General features: G+C 34.7%; 1 protein-coding gene across 1 annotated transcript in view; it reads right to left on the minus strand.

Annotated features, from left to right (window-relative positions):
• LOC129225020 (discoidin domain-containing receptor 2-like) overlaps window positions 1-15443 on the minus strand; it is a 141596-nt gene that overhangs the window by 37195 nt on the left and 88958 nt on the right. The window contains exons 5-6 of the mRNA XM_054859567.1: window positions 9345-9524; window positions 3400-3741 (exon numbers count right to left, since the gene is read on the minus strand). Of these exons, the coding sequence (XP_054715542.1) occupies window positions 3400-3741; window positions 9345-9524 (522 nt within the window). The remainder of the gene's footprint in view (window positions 1-3399; window positions 3742-9344; window positions 9525-15443) is intronic.

A 15443-nucleotide genomic window follows, 5' to 3' on the forward strand; every position in this document is an offset into this window, starting at 1 on the left:
TACCCCTGTTTCATTGAAATATTAAGAGATGACGAAATGTTAATGAAATTGAAGCATATTTTTGTCCCGCACGTGACGGTAGGATGGCCCTAAATATTAGAGCGAAAACTGAAGACTATATCTCGTAAAAAAATATTTATAACACAAACTGAAGACCTCATTGCAAAAAGGGAATAGCTCCGTTTTTTGCTAACGGAAGAGCTCTAATGCACAGCATTTAATTATAAGACTTGCCTCAGAAAGTTTTTTCACCGTCTTACAAAAGTAAGTTTGAACTGTATATTTAATTGAATTCTAAATTGTATATAGATTAAAAGAATGGACTTAGAAAAAATAGTTAATGCTATTGTTCTTTTGCTAGGAAATTTTGATGAATAAAATGACATCAAAACGAGAAGTAGTATGATCCAAAATTTTTCTCGATTGGTTTAAAAATAATGAAAAATTTCTCGAAGTGATATCAAAGATTACTTTTCTGCAATTGCTGGGCTTTAATATTTTAGTACTGAAAGTAAGAATGACCTTCTAGATTCCGAAAAAAGGCATTCCATTGAAAATTCAGACGAAAAATTTCTTGTCTGTCCGGGAATTTGTCAATGTGGCTACAGAAATCACATTTCTTCTGTAAAGGCGCAAAAAATATCACTGCGTACAATGTGTGACATTTCTACGAAAGCACGAAGAAAGAACTGTAGAGTGGTTCAAAAGTACATGCAAAAAGAAAAGAAAAAGTTTCTCCTAGATAACGGACCATCCCTCAATATTTTTAGACTTGTAGATAGTAATATACTGGAAGAATTTTAGCTTCCTATTTCAACTGAAAGAGGGTGCTCAATTTCCTCCCCCAAATTTTATGTGAATAGGGGGTGGTTAAAAAAATGCATTAAACTGAAAAAACAATGCTACATAAAAAATTTACACTAGTTATATGCATATACATTGCAATAAAATAATTATTTACGAAAAAAAAAAACAGCGGGGAAAACTAAAATCAGTGTTTAATCCAAGCCGTTTGACCAATGTTAAACCTGCCGTAAATAATAATAGTTATAACAGCGATAATATAATATTAATAAAAGTTAGGAATAAAGGAGAAGTACTAAATAAGTTCCTTATAAATTCATGAAATATTGGTACTTTATTCGTAAGGTATTTGTCTTTTATTCGCATTTTGCTAGTATGACGAGGAATTCGCAAAGGAATTCCTTATAATCTCTTAAAATCAATGCAGCTTCATGAGAATGATATGATGTTCAAAATATCACACGAAAAACAGAATATCAACATATTAAATGAATTCAAACAGGTTGCAGAAACAAACAAATTTACTTGATATTTGGTTCTTAGATAACGAATAAACAATAACCTTTCTACGTGTGAAACAAAAATAAAGAACGTAGATCAACAACCTTTGAAAAATAAAAGCTCATTTAAATATTTCTTCGCGCAAAACAATGGCACGGCACTTTTCTTTTGTTCACATGATTTCTGAAATTAGATATGTATGGTGCAGTTCCACTTTTTAGCTTCTCATCTTACATTTCAAGGAAGGTTTCTTTATTTATAAGGGCAACAGCATTTCCTCTTTTGCTTGAAACCTCAGCTTAGTTTTGGTGAATTCTGCGTTGCTGAACACGAAAAAGGTAGGAGGCGCATGTGTCAATTGGAAAAAAAAAAGTAAAATTCTCCGGAATTGAGAAGCAAGAAACTTGATCATTTGTTTAAAGGAGTCTCAGTTAAAAGGAAATCCCCAATGACATGTTATTTAAATAGAATAACGTGTCACTTCCAAGCCTTACATTCAAACAATTGATTGCTGAAGTTGGCAATTGGTTTTATGAAACCGATTTGAAATAAAAGGTTTGTGGTGCCGAAATTTCTTACCAGACTGCACCTATAACATTACACCCTCAAATTTACAAAAAAGGACAAAAAACAAAAACACACACAACATCCAGCTTCCAGCACCTGGCTTGAATTTTGACGTTTTGAATTCAAAGCAAATGTTTTTCACAATTAGGAATTGCAATAGGACTTGACTCGTTGAGTTTTTGTTCGTAGAACAATCATAACTGCGAAAACAATACATTTGAATTCAAAATTTAAAAATTCAAATTAATGCCAAGGGATGGATGTTGGATATTGCTGATGGATGCTGGATGATGTGTGCTGGATGCTGTTTTTGTCTAAAGAGAATTTTTTCCGGGTAGGTGTAAATAAAGGTGATTCCGGAGGATACGGACACCACCGCCCAGGAGGAGGGATCCGTAGACCAGCCGACATGGACGCCAACAGTGAGGAGGGACATGCTCATGGAGACCCGTCGATCAGAGGAGTTTGCATTATAAGCATAGAAGAATAACATCAAAGGAATATCAACTACGTTCAAGTGAAAACAATAAACAATCGTGATTGCTCAATAAAAAGAGCAGGAAGCTATATAGTTTTAATTTTTAAGATAAAGTGTAATAAATATAACGAATGCTAGCCCTTTCATGCTTTGACGTAGGTAATGTTTTTGTTAGCGTCTGAAATGTGAGATTGCAATAAACATAGCTAAATGGAACGTGTGAAAGGGTAAAATATGCAATAAAAAAATTCCAGAAATGACAGCGAAGAGAGAAATTTAAATATTACTAACTACAACTTCTTAGTTTGCTGAGAAACGCTGCAGGAAAGGCATTTTTACATAGCCAGTCGCTTGAAATTTCGACCATGGTTCTCACATGGGACTATATGGGAACCTCGAACATATCGTCTAGCTTGACTGTTTATTAAATACATTTTGGCAAGGTATTGTCTAATGTTCACCATTAGATCACGTCAGGTCAGTTTGAGTTCATTATTTCCAGTTTATGCTGAAATTTTATCGTCATCGCACTCTAAAGAAGTGTGACTTAAAAAAACATCGGTTGAATAGATGTCTATGTACAGGGCATATGAGGCATTCAGAGCTAAAGTGGATCAAGGGCATTTCGACTTAATCCACTTTAGCTCTTAGTCCTCATTTCTGAAAGTAACGTTTTGGGGAAAAACTTCAGGCGTTCAGAGCTAACTTGGATTCAGTCAAAATGGATTTGATCCACTTGAATGTCATATGTCAGGTTTTTAAGTATAGAACATATTCACATCTTCCAGGAATCCAAGCAGTAATAAACCTCCTTTTCTTATTCATGTAGTCATACGACTTCGGTTGTTTTGTTGACATACGCTGGTAAAATTTTTCAACATATGTAAATAACTCACTAAACTCTTGTTTGCATTTCGTTCAAGCCATACATTGTATTTATCAAGATTAAGGATAGACACCCTGCTTAAAATTTATCGTCAAAACAAATAGAAGCCAGTTCTGTTCAATAAAACAACTTAAATGAGCCATAAAATATTGCTTTTCCTCACCAGAGTTGAACGCAACTTCGCTGATGAGCATCCACTTAGAAGCAAACATGAGTTCCACCTTGATGAACCTGCCCACTTTCTGGTAGAGTGAGATGGTCACGTTGCGGGCCCGCTCCAGGAAGATGTCAGCCATGTAAGAGAAGTTGACTGGGGGCCCGGTGAAGTGCTTGCCCCCGATGCTGAACCAGATCCTGGCCGAGGCGAACACTTGGACCTCCTTGGTGTGCATGTTGTTGCAGTAGAAGTAGGCTCCGCTGAAGTTGCGCACCTGGTCGAACGCAAAGATGATCTCTACTGGCCGAGAGTAGGATGAGTCGTTCTTCCAACCAACCCATTCGTAACCTGCGAATATGAAATATGCATCAAAAATAAAGGCGTTATTTCAATAGGGCTATTCGTTTAGTCGAGTGTAGTTTGGGATTGTAGACGATTGTGAACGTCAGTCGTACATCCAAGATATTTCTGACTGACGGTTCGTTTCACTCGTCTCAGGCACCTTTATTCCAGGCCCCACAATGTATGCCCGCAAAAATTTTTAGGTCCAGAGATTTTCTCTTTAGAATCTTGATCTGTAGGTGTTCTAATGTGAGAATATCTTGGGTAGACATGTTGAATCCTGCGCGAAATAATTTTACAGGCCATCAAAGATAGCGGCCATTTTGGTTCACTTGCTCATTACGTTTTTCGCAACGTGCGTACCTATAAATTTATTTTTAGTTTTGAACTGAAATTTTTGGGCCGTAGAAAGTCAATTAATGTAATAGTTATGTCATAAAAACCGCTCTGGCTTTTTCTACAATTTTTACGTGAGGTATCTCTAACGATTTTTGTTTAACATTCTAGTTACTTAAAAGTGTACAAAAATTAATAACTCTTAATGAAACCAAACGATTTTAAAGTGTAAAACCTTTTGTGTAAAACAATATTTTTCAAGGTCACCAGCGTAGCCAGCAATATATTCTGTAGGGGTTTTTTTGGTCAAAAATACCTTCTAAAGGGGGGTTTTTGATAAAAAAAAACCCCTTCTGAATGGATTTTTTCGATCAAAAATACCTTCTGAAGGGGATTTTTTGATTGAAAATACCTTCTGAAGGAGATTTTTTGATCAAAAATACCTTATGAAGGGGATTTTTTGATCAAAAATACCTTATGAAGGGGATTTTTTGATCAAAAATACCTTATGAAGGGGATTTTTTGATCAAAACAGCCCTTTCATATGCATAAGCTACTGTATTAAAATTTGCATTCATGTTAAAACCAGTGGCTATAGGGATTCCCCCCCCCCCTCGGTCCACGCTGTTCAAGGTTATTTATCGTCTGCTATCAAAGTAATTGTTTTCGAGTAAAAATGTTCCACAGTTCCAAAAACTTTTTGTTTCATGTTTTTCTGTGACAATAACTATTTTAGCAATGGCTGATATTTCTAAACTGAGTTCAGAAAGTTTTGGTAGGCAATTGAAGACATCTTGAAGACAGTTTTAACAAACGAATATGTAGTTTGTCAAAAGGAATCAAGAGAAAAATTATGTTCTTCGACCAAAAACGAGTTCGGGAAGCTGCTGAAATACGCAAAGACGCAATATTGAAAAACGCGGCAAGAAAATATAGTGTGTATTTCTTATAGCAGCAACTAGTGCTATAAGAAATACACGAGAGGAAAAACGCTAAAAAAATGGTAGAAAAAAATGCACAGACAAGTTATTTTGAAAGTGAAAACAATATTTTAGAAAAATCAGAAAGTACTGAAGGAGGTCCAAATCAAGACGAAGTTTTTGACAGAGTAGCAGATCTTAACAGCGATATGAATGTTTCTGCTGCGAATTCATATGCACATCCAAACTGTATAAGTTCTTATATTCGAAAGTATGAGCGAGAAACCAATACACAGTCTGCGCAACATCTATCCTCAAAATTTGAACTGTTTAAAAAGGCAAATGAAATATTAAAGCCTCTGTTAAATGCTGGGCATGGATTTATTCTTTCAGAAATAAAAGAGTTGATGCTTAATGCTCAATGTAGATGAAAATGCATTGGTTTTTATAAATGAAACAAAACTATTTCTCGTAACAACGTATAATGAAAGGATTCTTTTCTGTGCTTCCAAAAGAAAGAATGATCCTTTGTTGGTTTTTTTTTTAGTCATTTATCTCCAAAAGTACTTGCTGCTGCTTTTAGCTCACAAGAGGCTGTGAAGACTGCAGAAAATCATTGATAATCTTGAGAAAATCATTATAAGGTGTTGATTTTAGACTACAAGAGAAGTTCTGCTAAGCGAGTAAAGACGGTTGAGGATGCTCTTGGCTCAATGGATGAGGAAAAAAGTCAAATAATGATTCAATCGCTACGCACAAATATTGAAAGCTTGAAAACAGAGATTGAATTTTTGTTAAAGGATGTAGTGACAAATCAGAACTGTGCAAGTGTTGGGAAGTGTTTCGTTCACTGGTATCACTTGTAAAACACTTGATTATTGCTGATCGCGAAGAAAATTACAAATTATACGTTCAAACTGTTGAATTACTGTTTCCAGTCTTTCGTGTATTTGATTGCATCATTTATCTACTATATGAAACATGGTACGTAGAGAGGATAAGGGCGCTAGAAAATGAGTGTCCCTACCTGTAAGAAAAATTCATTCAAGGTAAATTTGTTGTTAAAATTCAATGCTGTGAAGCCAGAGATGAAATTGGAACAAACGATTCAACGGTCACAGAAAAGTGCCGGAGAAATTGCAGAGCAGACGAGAAAAAGTATGTTGCCGAGTGGCATTTAGAGTATCATGAAATTTTAATGATATGCAATGTGTTTCGTGGTCTTACTAGTTCTCATTTAATGGATCACTGTGAGAGTGTCCCGCATCCTTATTTTTATAAGCAATCGTAGCCAGTATTTTGATGAAAATGTCAAAAGACTTGTTGATTTTATCCATCAACATGTAAATCCCTATGATATTTCTGAAACAGAGCAACTTTACAGCTTTCTCACTAAACAACTTGTGAATGGTAGTGTCAAGGTTCGCCTTCTCAGCATCATGAATCATTGATCAGAACAGTACCGCCAGTTTAGACTGGATACATTTTGTTTCAAAAATTGTCTGATTTACTTTCCAAAGTCAACCTACCATGCTTTGAGGCATACAGTTCTTCATAAAATATCACTTCTAAGCTAATGGGGAAGAATCAACTTTAACAAGGGTACAGAGACATGGAAATAGCGAAAGAAAGGGGAGAATGCATTAAAAATATTTTAGCTCATGACTTGTTTCCAACGAACACATTATGTAATGGTCAGGGGCGTGCACAGAAAATTTGGGGCCCGTCACAAATGCCCACAAATGTTTCGGCCGCCCTTCCATATTGTTTAAGCACATATTTCATCCCTAATTTAAAAAATAATAGGCCCCCTTCAGGCTCAGGCCCGGGCAAACAGGTTTCTCTTATCCCCCCCCCCCCGGTGCACGCCCCTGGCGGTGGTGATTCACCTACCAAGCTAGATTGCAGAAATATCCGTTCCCAGAACATTTTTTATTTAGCAAAGTATCCCCAATAAAAACTGCCCTCGTTATATATTTCATGTCACAAGTCCGCCAAATAAAGAAAACTTTTGGCGAAGTTATCAGCAATGTTCTGCACGGATTCGTTCCTGTATGCTCTTTTCATGACCTTCATCCCGTGTTCGATAGTTATTTGCAGCATGTTGTGAAATAATTCGAAAAGATGAGAAGAGAATCAACTAAGGGCAGAGCAAACATTGCTGTAATTGACAGAAAAACACTAGTACCTATGCAGGTAGAAAAATTCTGGTCTTCAGTATCAAATAAGGAAAATTTACAGTAACTAGCACGCAAGGAAATAGAAGAAATGTCAAAAATGCTACATTTTCAGCTATTGCTAGTGGTTTAACAGTTAATGAAGAAGCAATCTGCAATACTTTTCATAGCAGATTTGAGACACATCATTGCAGAGCTTAATTAGAATAACTCAAGAGAAGATGCAGATCTACAAATTTTTCCACACATAGACTGGGCTGATAAAAAATGCTCAAAAAGAGTGGCTGCGGCATCAAATGATACAGACGTCCGTCGTAGTGCATTAACATGCAATGCAAAATCAGATCGTAACCTTTTTTAAAAGTAACTAATCTTGTATTTTTCGTTTATTGTGTTGTTGAAGAAACATGTATGTGATAAACAGGAGTTTAAAATGAGCATTTTGGATTATTTATTAATTTTTGTACCCTTTTTAGTAACCAGAATATTCAACAACAAATGTCGGAGATATCTCCACGTAAAATTGTGGAAACAGCTAGAGCGGCTTTTATGACATAATTAATACATTAATTGATTTTCTTAACTCCAAAAACTGCAGTTCAAAACTAAAAATAAATTTGTTGGTACGCCCGTTGCGAAAAACGTAATGAGCAAGTGAACCAAAATGGCCGCTATCTTTGATCGCCTGTAAAATTATTTCGCGCAGGATTCAACATGTCTACCCAAGATATTCTCACATTAGAACACCTACAGATCAAGATTCTAAAGAGAAAATCTCTGGACCTAAAAATTTTTACGGGACTACATTGTGGGGCCAGGACTACTTCAAATCCTGGACGAATTCAAAAGGGGAGCCCGAGCATAATACTCTAAGGTTGCGTTCGACGAGCTCAACCAGTAGACCGGTGATTAACCGCAGCGTTCTATGATCTGCTGGTCGACCGCAATTAAAGCTGTTGATTGGTTGATTGAACCACGTGACATTTTTGTCCGATAAGAAGTAGTTCTTCACCTGCGAATTTTTCGTTTGACGACATAGCTGTCATGTGATCAACCTACCGGTTGCTACTGGTCGAGGTCGTCGAAAGCAAGCTAAGGGGACCCGGATATTAACTGTCATTGAATGATTTTTAGTCAAAAAAAAATATCAGGCTTGTCTCATGAGAAATACTTTTAACTTTAAGAGTTGGATAATTTTCTGAGACTCAAACCGATAGTTTTATAAGTTCCTTCATTTCTTTTGGGCTTTGGCAAATCAAGTAGGCTTATCCAGCATCTTGGTTTCGTAGGTATCTCATGTAGCGTTTTACTACGGTTGTAATCTTGACATTCTTATCGACTTAACACTGTTAATCTGACTTTACACGCATCCGGAAATCATCTGCAGCATTTTCGATGGCTCATGATGAACTATAGAAATTTAATTTTAAAAAGTTTTTCAAATAATTGGTTTGCAGAGTATGACAGCAGTTTTCTGGTGTTAACTTTATTCGTTATTGTGGGTTTACCATTTTCCTTCACCTCGCCTCACCTTTTAGCATGTAGTCTTAGGCTTGTGAGTTTACTACCGAGTAACATTTGGGTTGTTATCACGAATAACCCTTGTATCCAACTGAAAAACTAGTCAAAACAATAAGCATTTTTTCCTTTGACTTGATTTCAAGAATATCATTTTAGCCCATATTCGCCCACCAGTCATGTTTGATTGGAGGGTAACTTTGGACTTTGAGTTACAGTGAAATTTTCTTTGAGATTATTATGCTTATCTAGCCATTCATTTAATCTTCTATTGCACGCGTTTAAACTTTGTCGGGAGCAAGCGCGCTTCGTACTTTTTACAACAGCAGCTATATATTTTCTTGCTCTATAGAATCCAAGAAATAACTATGCTTTAATAGTAGGCTAGCTAAAAAATATCATTGTGGCAATATTAATAAAGGAAAATTGTTTTTGAATATTTGCAGAAAAAGTGCTTTTCAATCTTTATCGCAAATATTTGGTCAAACACTAGAGCCAGCAGGCGCGAATTTCGGAACATGACTAAGGTGTCATGGGGTAAAAATAAATCGGAAGAATTAAAGGAGCATATGTGTGAATTTGTCTAATAGATTCCACATGCTCTAAACAAGGAGAAAATAAACAGATGTTTGTCCAGTGACTTTTGGGGAACACTTACCTCTTCCCATGCCTGAAACGTCGTGCTTGAAACTGTCATCTCCAACAACTCCATCTGTTAGCTGGCCTAAACCACCGTGAAGGTAACTGTCGTCTTTGACGCCATCGTAAGTCATATCGGACAGATCAACCTCAACTCCTCGTCTTTCACCTTGCGGCATCGAATAAGACAGCAGACCATCTAAAAGAAAAACAGGAAAGAACGTTTATTCATTTATTTATTTGGTTAATGAATATTGCAAATTACTACAGCTAAACTGTACCACTCTGTCGGTGGTGCAGTGGTAGATTACGCTATTTGAAATTGACGTGCCTGAGTTCAGACGTTGTATTGATAATGAAACACTTTATGAGGTAGGGAACACCATTCAGAACTCTTCAAGCTGTCTGGTTGTCCACCAAGTTTCTTATTTGAGATGAAGATATGAGGAGTCTCATACTTTTAATGAAAAAAAATACGGTCTACCAAACAAATTGGTCAAAACTCACAGGAATACCACTTTATAGTTATTAATAGAAAATGTTGTTCAAATACATTTGAAAGTATTTGCAATGCATCTGGTGGTAACTTTTCACCTTCAAGTGCCTTCCAACTTCAATCTCCTCTCCTTCTTTAAAAAAAATGCTCGTACATTTCTAAGAAGCATTTTTTTGGGGGGGGGGTTAGTAAAAAGTAGAATCAGCTTGCAATGTTTCAATTTCTGAAGTCCTCCAGAAAGGCAATTCCCTTTTACAACATGGAAAATTCAGATTTTAACCCTGTTTACTCAAATCGGTTCTTAACTATGGCTGTTATAGCCTCACTACCTTTCAGATTACGAAAAGAATCTATCCTGTTTAGAAAGACCAATAAAAAGGTTTAGAAACAACAACAAAATAAATTAACATGTTCAGTACTTAAAACAAGTTTTATCATGCCGAATGGAGCATGAAACGTAACAGTCTGTAGCATAAACGGCTTTATGTTCATTGCTGTACTAAGATTTCTAAAGCAAAGTTCTGTTTGACAATCTGAGAAAGAAAAATACAAGATAATGCTATTTATTCTATTTTAACTGCCTACGATCAAAAAAAAAAATATCCTTCTACTTTATTCAATTATAAGAAATTATTAAGGGTACCAATTTGCTTATGCGATCAAAAATGGAAGAATAAGCAGTGCCTTTATATTCCCACTTTATTGAACACAATTATAATTGTTTATCAAGCAAGTACTAATTTTAATCCCAGAAGACCCTATTCAGTGCCATAACAAATAGGTCATCACATAAATGACGCTTACAAAATGATAAAGTGTAACTCATTCGGGTGAGACACGCAAACTCGCATACAATGAAGACAGCAATTTTTACTTCAAATGACCCAAAGAATATTATTTCGAAGCTCATGAAAAGCATTATTTATGAATTGCTCCTCACGAATTTGCAGTCCGCTTCTTAAGGTAATAAATATGAAAATGACACAAGAGTTTGCAAATATCAATCAAATTCTGAGCACAAAAGAAATGGCGTGTTCTGGGCGTTATTTTTTGGTGAACTCCTAGACAAATGCTGGAGGGAAACTTGTCTGTGGAAAAAAAATATTACAATGTAGTTTTCCAGGGAAAAAGGGACGAAACTTTCTTTTATGGCAAATCGTCTTGATGGGAAAATCGCCAACTGAAGAAGGGAGAAGGAAGGCGATTTGCGATGGGGATTAGGAGAGGAAAATCGGTCCCTTTTCCTAGGAGGGGGTGGTTTGTGATTCTCAGCAAGTGATTGAGGACTCCTGCGTCGTGAGCTGAAATGGGGGTTGTCTGCTGTAGAACGTCTTTTCACGGTTCAATAGGGGTTGATCTTCATTTGGCGAAGAAGAACTATCGCCAACTGTTTAAAATACTTTAAGAAGAAACAAATTTGTAAATTCGGAATTAAAATATTTTTTGAGACGATGACTCGGAAATTTATGTTTTTGAATAAGAAGTTAAATTTAGTAAAATATGAGTTAATAACTAAAAACTAGTTTGAATGGGAGTCGAAAATAAGTGTACAAAAGCTAAAAATTATAAAACTTACCGTTGCAAAATTTGAGAAAATGTTCCACAAAGCGTATTTTGTTTCTCAAAAAATATCCAAGCATTTTTAATGATATCTTAATCACGATAACTTTTTTTTTGTTGCATAAAAATTGGCACAAATGTAACTTTTACCGTACAAAATACATCTATGAAGTGTTGGAATAGTTTAACAAACAATTTTTTAAAATTTGTGTAGAGAGAAACATTTATCAAGTATGACAACGTAGTATATGCACAATGTGTGTGCAGAGTTTCGATAAAGAATGTTTTTTGTTCGAAATAAATTTCTTATTTACTAAAAACTAAAGTGAACCAAAGCTCATGTTGAATTTGAAACAAAAATCATAGTCATAGTAGAAAAGGAACTAAGGAAAATATAATAATCTTTCTGACGAAGTTGATCTCAAAGAAGCATAATTTCAGGAAATTACCCTTACAATGCACAGTAGGATAAAAATTTAAACTTCTAATAAACAAAAGAACTCTCAAAACTTTAACGGTACAGGCGAGTCAAAAATGTTTCAAAAATTTAAGATATGAAATAAAAAAAATCTAGATAAATTCTAAGTTTCCGACTTCTTGTTGCACGAATTTATCTTTAGGATATGATGTCTCTGATGTCTACCAGTTCAATAGTTTAAGCAAAATGTTCCTCAGAGTCACTTCTTTTTTACAATAAAATGATAATGGATGGATTTTAAAATTTAAACTACTCCTTGAGTCTCTCCTCGAAATGGATCTCAAGACCGTTATACAGGTGATTAGGATCTAAATCTGTCACACCGGTATGAGCCATTTCAATGAAATAGCGAATTCTAAGGAACATGTCCTTCTGGAAAAATGGCGATCCTTAAAGAACAGCTATTTGGATGAAAAGTCTGGTTATAGAAAAACAGGCTTCCTTAATCAATGACGAGATTTTATTCAAAAGTCCAGTAAACTCACCACATTATAAAAAAGTTTAAATTAATTTTATTTCCAAAATTACCACTGATTTTACAAAATGTCATTTATTTCTTACTTTGTCGTTGAATAAAACTGAAATACTATGGATATGTTTTTAAAGTTTTTTTTTTCAGTTGTTTCTACAGTCAAAAAAAAATTTTTTTTTATAGTTAAAAATTGCAATATTTTCTGATGTTTAGAAATAGATAGCTATTAATAGTGAGCAAAAACAAACAAAAGGAGAAAATAATAAAAAGCTTGTATACTTATAAGGGCATTTGAAGTTAAATTTCCTTGGCATAAGTAATGGAACTAAAATAAGGAATAACTATAGATAATGCTTTTTTAAATTTATCGTCTGCTGTGTTTGACGATGGATCTTGTTATTTATTATCGTCTATAATGTATATAATTCTTTGTATTAATTTATTTCTTTTTCGTCCACGCTGTCTATTGTTTTTTGTAATGGCAAGTGAAAAAAAAGGAGATAGAACAGTTGAATTATTATAATGGAATGTGAATGTTTTTTTTTTTTTTTCACTTTATGTCGGCGGAGATTATGACTTATAATTTTTACGTAATTATGTAATACAAAGTCTTTTTCTATATAAGAAAATGAAGGATTTGATTTCTTTTGAAGTGCAGAAATACATTTTATTTATTGAATTTCCTAAGAAGTGAAAGGAAGAAACAAATTGTTTGTATTCGTTTTAATAGATTATGAATAAATTGAATTGCAAAAAAAAGCAGACGACTCACACAATGACAAGCTACATTTAACCGTTTAATTTCTAGCCATACTTCATGGTGCATGTTCCATCCGTTGTATACATATTACATACGTATTACACAATCATTAACAGAGATATAAATTTAAGACACTAGCTAATTAAAAACTCGCGAGTACATAGTGATTGAGATACACGATTTGTCCATTTCTGCACTGATCAATTCCAAATTCGTAGCAAGGAGAGATTCAAAAAATGCCGAAAATTCAATATGACTGCAAAGCTACTAAACATTAAAGCCGGTCACGTATTTCAAACATTTATTTCGTACTTTTCGGTTATTCTATTTCGCATCAGCCTGTGTACGAAAGTACCTGAAAGTATAAACTAGTTTTCAGAGATTTTCCATTCAAATCATTGTTCGTGAACTTTAAGCCAAATGAGGTAGAAAGCACGGCGGATGAAATTCCAGACTAAATTTTGTTGCAAGAATGGTTCCATTCAAATCAGCATCAGCTGCCGAACGATTTTCGAAATGGGCACGCATTTCTCGCCGAACGAATTTTCATCGAATATATTCGAATGTCAGTATAAGAAGGTAAGAGCCATCTCGTGTGAAAAAAGAGCTTTCATTTTTTTTTTCCATGGCAGATCACAACAGAACTTCCTCCTCCGAAATTTATCTCCGAGTATTCAGTATAAATATTTATTCGCGTCAATGAATTTGAATCACGTACTTCAGAACAACTAGAAGTGCTGCCACACTTTCTCACGAAATTGTCGGACAAAATGCATGATTATTCCACAGCAACACTTTCTGGAAGAGAAACAGAATGAGCCTGGAGGCGTCTGAGGAAGGAGAGAAAAAAAAGAGAAGAGATTGAAATAGCTATTTGCTTAGAAGGAAAACTGATCCGTCCCGGATGGGATCATTTTCAAATTCTGTCATGCCACCGACTAAAATGTGAATTTTTGCAAAGAGCGATGGCATCATAAAGAAGATGATTTCTGTGAGCATTGTCTTTATAAACTAAATCTACGGTTCTTAAGTAAACACAAGGGAACATGTTTTGTTTACCATAAGAGGAGCACCTTTTTACTATGCGGGGTTTTGTTATTCAAATTAGAGCTCCATCGTTTAGTGTTTCGCTTTAAAAGTACAAACACAACTTAAGGGAAACCATTCACAGTGAAAGTGGTGCAAGCAGTTTTTAAAAATAACAGTAATAATGATCGAAAAGTTGAGAAAATTGTAGTTAGTTAATATCTGTTTGTAATAAATGTATTGAAAATGATTTATTATTATTTTTTAATTTAACCCAAAAAGAATAACTCTTTGCAAAAATATGTAGAAGTTCATAGTCGAGAGGGATTAATAATCAGTATGGCATAACACATGCAACTGATTAAAGCTCAAGTAAAATTTAACAAAGATCTTCTCATAACAAAAGACCAAAATTAATATGCATAGACTGTACCCACCATAGTACGCGTAAGCAAAATAAAAAAGGCTGTTAAAATGAAAGTCAAAATTTGCTTTAGCAACTTTAACGCTATTACAGTGTGGTTTTGTCAGCTTTTAGCTAAATTTGCTGGAAAACACCATTTTTGAAAAAAATACGTGGCTGAAATGTAGGCCGTTCAGTTTGTCAAATGGTCAACCGAATATGGTCAGAAGCTCTCTCGTGTTGACAAACTAAGGGTGCGTTTACAAAGGAAATGTATTGACCCGGCTTATTGTCGGGAGTTGGGATTTTCAATGGCAACAGTTTACATTAGAACCTGCAGTTGACCAATAATTTCTCTGAACTATCTCGCTTTGCACCTGGTAAGGAGCAGGTACAGAATTCTACTTGCAATGATCCGGTTGTTTTCCTTTTTATCTTTTTTTTAATTTTTTTTTAAGGGAATTTTCTTATTTCGGTATTAAAGCAAAAGCAATGAGCTGGCTTTTTGGTCGAAATAAACGGAGTCTAAAACTTACCCAAATACTTAGTCTAATTTATCTTTGATCTGTGGGAACAACCGATCGACCTTTAGGTTAAACGTTTTATATTAATTCCGTTAACTATATTTCTTTTAAGTTAAATACACGCACACACATTATTCATCATGACTATTTTATGTTACAGATTTTTTTGGCTTGCTTTATAATTTCTAATTTTATTTTCGTACTTAATTCTACATTGTTTGTTTAAAAAAAACTGATTAAAAAAATATCTTTATGTAAAAGTTATTGATGTCAATTGCTCGATTACGTCAGAAATGCAACTTGCCTTATTTCTGTTACTCATTTCCCCGCATTCAGTATGCAGCTTTTTAACATCGGACCGTAAGCTATAAGATATATCCAGTACTTAGCTTAATACTT

This window comes from Uloborus diversus, chromosome 6 (assembly GCF_026930045.1).
Source record: "Uloborus diversus isolate 005 chromosome 6, Udiv.v.3.1, whole genome shotgun sequence".
NCBI lineage: Eukaryota > Metazoa > Arthropoda > Arachnida > Araneae > Uloboridae > Uloborus > Uloborus diversus.